Below are 6,178 nucleotides of genomic sequence, written 5' to 3' on the forward strand. Positions count from 1 at the left end.
GAACCTGTTCAGCCTCCACAAGAGAAGGCTAAGAGGGGATTTGGTGGCCATCTATAAACGGGCCAAGGGAGGCCAGCAGGCAATGGGAGAGTTCCTGTTCCCCCAATCACTACTGGGAGTAACAAGGAATTATGGCCATAAATTGATGGAGAGTAGATTCAGGCTAGATATCAGGAGACACTACTTCACAGTCAGAGCAGCTAGAATCTGGAACCAACTTCCAAAGGAAGTGCTGCTGGGTCCTACCCTGGGGGTCTTTAAAAAGAGGCTAGATAGACACCTTGCCAGGGTCGTTTGACCCCAGCATTCTTTCCTGCCCATGGCAGGGGGTCAGACTTGATGATCTGCTCAGGTCCCTTCTGACCCTACCAACTATGAAACTATGAAACAAACAGTTACTGACAATTTACAGATAATTTTGATCACTGAGGCTTCTTTTTGGTGAATTATTTGCAACTAATTTCCTACAAGAGAAATTATCTTAAGTAGTAAAGCTTGTATTCTTGTAATCTTTAAGGGAGAAAATAAAATTGTGTGTATCTATATGTGTGTGTATGTATATGGTAGTGGGTGTGTATATTTATATACATATAGGCTAGGGACAGAAGTTACACATAAACCAGTTTAAGTGATCAGAAACTGGTTTAAACCTGTAAGAATAGAAGTTCAGTACACATCAACCAGTTTCAAAATGGCTAGTTTGATATAAACCTGGTTTAATGTAGTATCAGACTTAACTGATTTAGGTCAAATTGTTTATGAAACTTCTGTCCCAGACCCTTTCCTGGTTCAAGTTAAATAAGAGTCCCCCAGCATCCCAGCATTTTGTAGCCCTGGGCTGTGATGTCTGTTTGTCCTAGCCACCAGTGGAGGGTTCGGGATTGAGAGTGTGGTTGGGGATAGAAAGGTAAGAAAGGTTAACAAACACACAACTACACATAAATAATAAGGCTACAATGACAGACAATAATAATTTGCATTGGCAACTTATCAGCAGTTCCCTCTGATGCCTGATGTATGACAAGTTTCTCTTCTGCAAAGTTCAGCCAAGTCAGGCGTCCCCAATCAGTGCTGTCCAAGGGATACCAGGAAGGAACCTGGTATTCAGTCCTTGGACTCCACGAGATCCATGGGCCCACCGAAACCAGGTCAGCAGCTAACTCCAAATTAGTAGCTTCTTTCACAGAGCTGCATCTCCCTTCTAAATGATTTCCGGATGTGCTAGCCAATTTATAACTTCTGAGCTATGCTGATAACTTACAGGTATACAGATTCCTCCACTGCAAACTTTCCTTAGGACTGACCAATAGTAGTACAAGCTTTTGCATTCTTCTGATAAGGTTAATTTTAACTGTGCCACAAAGCTTACTACTACTTCTATAAGGCTTTGCTAAATTTACTAGGCCTCACTACATACAAGGCCTCATTACTCTTTAACTTTAATTAGGCTCTTAGCGGCAACAAACAGCTTGTAATACATGAACAAATGATAAGAAACACCTGGTCTGATCTTCATAGCATTCAGCAAACACCTTAGAGACAATTTCAGCTGTCACACTGTTCCAGAGCTCAGAGCTGGCCCTGCCCCTCTGCTCCCTAGCTGGAGCAGGGAGAACTGGCTCACTGGCCTCACTGGGTGGCTCACTTTCCCCCTCTGGCAAACCCCTGTTGTGGTCTGGGGCCAGGGTGGGGAGTTAAACTTCCCTTCCCCTGAGTACGGAGCTGCGCTGGCTGCGACTGTGGACTACAAATCCCAGAAGCACCTGGAAGTAGAAAGAGGAAGTGATGAGGAGCCCTGGAGAGTCTTGCTGCTGTAAGCCTGGACTGCAACTCCCAGAGACCTCAGAGTCAGCAGGAAGAGGAAGTGAACACACAGCCCATGCTGGCTATGTGCCTGAGCTGTGCTCTAGTGCCCCCTGGCTTCTGACTTGTGCCACTGCAGTCATGTGGCTGCATTTTCTGAATCAGAAATGAATGTCTGTTCATTTGCTTATTGGTTCAATCTTCGCAGCTTAGACTAACCTGCAAAGATGAACTCAATTCAGCTTTAGGCTTTTTGACTGTCTGTACTTAGTCATGTAGTGTGCATGAAATGAAATGATAAGACTTGGTTTTAAAAGGTGTTGCGCACTCGTAGCTCCTTTTGACCCCAAATTATTGCAACATATATTTCCTACAGAGGCACTGATAATGATCACATGCTCACTAATAAGAATCAAGAAGTATAACTATGAAAAAGATTGCATGGAGTGAAATTGGACAGGCAATTCCAGCAGTCTGTGAAAAGGTGTAGTATGCACTTATCTACATTTCCAACTCAACTGTGTTGACTCAAACATAGAAGATGGAGGCCTGTGGCACAAGACCTCACCAGTCAACATCCCTTTGAAGTAATTAGCATTGCCATAGCAGTTCATGTGCTCAGGGGTCATATTTAGTGCAGAACATAGGAAATTAATTAATCTCTTGTAGTCAGATTCTGATCCTTGTGGAGTCAGTGGAAGTTTTGCCACTGACTAAACTGAGGCCAGGATTTTGCTTTTTTACTTGTGTCTTCTGATTTGGGATTAAGTTTACCCAGGGAGAGGAAGAGCTTACTACATAGCTGATTTCTGTAAGGCAACATAATGGTGCAAAGTCTTGTTTCCTTCACAGTCCTGTAAATTCCCACATATGAATGGCCACAATCTATTTTGTAATGTTTATATCTCAATGTCCTAGAAACATCAGTATGCACAACCCTTCATGTGCATCTTTCTCAGCCTCTGGGTACCTTCAGTGTTTTGCTTTTAAGGTTGCAATGATTGCAGTCTCTGAGAGTAAAATGACTAATGTGCAGAGAGGATTTAAGTGACCAGTGTAGCCTTGTTCAGGTCCCATTAGGGTGAATTTGGTTTAGAATTTGCAAACTGAGCAATTCTGCAGTACAACTGATTTGTGAAAAAGCTACACTTACCTTGAGTTCACACTTGGTTTCATCTGAAATAAATACAATAGCACAATTATAGAGGCTTTGTGTTTAGAAACACAACCTTTCTAAAATAAAAAGTTCATGAAAGGCAACTAATCATGTTAGTATTCAAAGAACTAAGACACTAGTACAGGGAATGGTAATACAGTACATTTGTGAGATCTAGAAGGCCAGAGGTCTTATAGTTCTCAAAGCTGTAAAAGTCATTCTTCTCTGAGTACTGAAACTTCTGGGGCTAAATACAAAGCGTCTTTGTATGTGAAAACCTGCAGAGAAACTATTTCTATGAACATTTGCAAACTGTGCTATATAGCTGGATATTCAGGCTTTTGCACAGGTAAAGTTTAGTAAAACACTGTTGAAACTAGTGTTTTTATTGAGCATTCTTGACATAAGTTGTTTTTTGCATTGCTTACCATTCCTGATGATTCTGAATTGAGAACATAGTAGCAATTGCCAGTATGTAGTTTCCCATTCTTCAGTTGAATCAAGAAGTTACTCTAACTGTACAAGTAATGTGTCCCTGTAGTGTGACATCTGCTTTCTCTGATTATATCTCTGTAAATATATGTGTAATTTTAGATCAAAATGAACATGCAGTAGAGCTGTGCGAAGCTTCAGTCCCTGATTTGATTCGGCAGAGATTCGGCGGCCGAATCGCCAAATCTGAATTGAATCAGAGGACTCTTTAATCTCTCTGAATCAAATCGGAAACCTCCGAATCAATTCGGAAAGATTCAGACATAGAGACAGTTTAAATGTTTTTTCTACATATCTCTAGGTAGCAGAGGCTCGTGATTGCTGTGATGCTAGGGCGCATGGAGTGTCCCACAGAAGCACGGGGGCTCCTCAGCACGCTGGGCAGCAGACCCAGAAGTGGACCAGAAGCACTTCTGGTCAGTTCTGCACAGTTCTGCTGCACATCTCAGAAATAAGCTAAACCCTATGCAGTGAATACACGCTGATAATTTCATCATATTGTGCACACAGAGCAGGATGAATACACCAAACTTATTTTACATGTCCCTCTAAATTAGTATTTGAACCTACCCATCTAGGTGCAAAAAGCTAGTACACCAACTCAACTTGCTACCTATCCTCAACACTCAGTGTTTAGGTTTAACTTTAAAAAAACAAGGTAGGGAAGTCCTGTTGTTACAAACAATAAGTGTAAGAGATTGTTGTGGTGTAGCTTGAAAAATGCTTTCATTATGAACAGTACAGTTTTTCATTCCTTCACCAAGGATAGCTAGCATCTGGCCAAAAAGAGACAGCTTTAACACAAAGAGTGTGGTTATGAGTGGTGCACCTCTCAGTTGCATCTTTTTCCTGTTTATGTCTTGGATTCATACTGTAAGCCAGTGACCAGTGTTTTCAAATTTGGGTACCTGAAATCAGACTCCTAAATCTAGATTTTGGGTCTAAATAGAAATGTATTGGTTTTTCATTGGTGCTCAGGGACCCTAGATACCATTTTCAAAAGTGCCTCAACATCCAGGTTAAGAATCATTGCTTTAGTCCATGTCCTGAGTCTTGCCTTTTCCTTCTCTCCAGTTTCTGTCCTGGTTCCTGCTTGCCCCAACTCCTGCTTTCCCCCTTGCCTACTTCCTCTGAATTCCCTAACTCCAGTGCTTTTGGACTGACTCACATCCAGGTTTCAGTCCTACTCTATCTAGCTTTTGCTCTGGACTGCTCACGCTGCAGTCCCTGCCACCCACCCCTGATAAGTCAATGGGTGAACGTTCTTTGATTTCAAAGAAGGCAATTGTGCGTTTGTTATGTGTTTATTTGTAGAGGCCCAAGCATGTAAAGCTAATATCCATGACTGGGAACCATATGTGCACCCACATCAAAACCACCACAAATATTAATTAGTAAAATGCTTGCAGAATTGTGACCTAAGATAGTATCTGATGATACTAAGAAAGAATGGAAGTTCAGTTATTGGTCATTTACTAATAGTTACAAGCATTCTGATACAGGTGGATTAGAAATCCTTTTGTTAGTATTAAGGAATGACACACACCAGTAACTCACCTTGTTGAACCTTTGTGGTTTGAGTCCATAGAGGGTCTGTCATTTATATAAACAAATCTGATTTCTTTTCCCTTTTAGATCTTTACTTGGTACACTGGCCAGATGCCCAAGTTCCCGGTAAAAGCAGTCGTGAGGTCCGAGCTGAAACCTGGAGAGCCATGGAGGAGCTGTATGCTACAGGTGGGATGACCTTAAAAATTACAGTGTTAGCTGACAGAAATGTGACTTTCAGGAATCCAATCATGTTGTTACATTGTGGGATATTCAGAAAAGCCCATGGAATAGGATACCCAAATTCTTTTGGCTTTCGATGGGATTTAGGTGCCTAACTCCTTTGGGCACCTTTGAAATTGCAACCATGATCTGGTTAACAAACTAAACAGTTTTCTGCTGCCTGGAAGTAATATATGGCCCTTTTGTACTCTTGAAAAGTTAGTGGTGTTGTGTATGATTTCTTGAGATTGTCTGTAGATTTTATAGAGTCCAAAGAAATGCACAGATCATTAGAGGACACTTTATGCTAGACTATATCTGTTTTAAATTCACAGACATCCCATCTAGTTTTGCTTTTTTTTTTAAATTTTATTATGAGGAGCTAGTTTCTCTTTTATTACGTAGAGTGCTACTTTTTAGGTATCTGTGGTTTGTGGTTTAAACAGGTCAACATAGGCGGATTGCTGGGCAAGGACCAGAAATTGAGAGAGACTTTTCTGGTTAAAGGATTTTGAAACTATCCTTCTGAAGACGTTCCAAATCTTCTCTCAGACCCTTATGATAATTCTCAGCTCTCATTCTGCATCCAGTAATCTCCTGTTGACATTAAGTGGTAGTTTTCTGTAGCTAGAAAGATTAGAAAAACAGTCTACTTTTTCTAATCTTAAAATTTTCATGCAGATTTAGGATTGAATCATAGAATCATAGAATTAATGAGTCGGAAGGGACCTAGACAGATCATCTAGTCTGACCCCCTGCCATGGGCAGGAAGGAGCACTGGGGCTGGCAGGGAGGGGTCAAGACCCCAGCCATGTGCCTATCCAGTCTCCTCTTGAAGATCTCCAGGGAAGGTGAGAGCACCACCTCTCTGGGAAGCCTATTCCAGGCTCTGGCCACCCTTACAGTGAAGTAGTTCTTCCTAGTATCTAACCTAAACCTATCCTCCCTCAGCTTGTG

General features: G+C 41.6%; 1 protein-coding gene across 1 annotated transcript in view; it reads left to right on the forward strand.

Moving 5' to 3' along the window:
- LOC109286889 (uncharacterized oxidoreductase ZK1290.5-like) overlaps positions 1 to 6,178 on the forward strand; it is a 62,932-nt gene that overhangs the window by 21,748 nt on the left and 35,006 nt on the right. The window contains exon 3 of the mRNA XM_019501698.1: positions 5,087 to 5,188. Coding sequence (XP_019357243.1) covers positions 5,087 to 5,188 — 102 coding nt within the window. The remainder of the gene's footprint in view (positions 1 to 5,086; positions 5,189 to 6,178) is intronic.

The sequence above is a fragment of the Gavialis gangeticus genome, unplaced genomic scaffold, assembly GCF_001723915.1.
Source record: "Gavialis gangeticus isolate Ggan-Ray unplaced genomic scaffold, GavGan_comp1, whole genome shotgun sequence".
NCBI lineage: Eukaryota > Metazoa > Chordata > Crocodylia > Gavialidae > Gavialis > Gavialis gangeticus.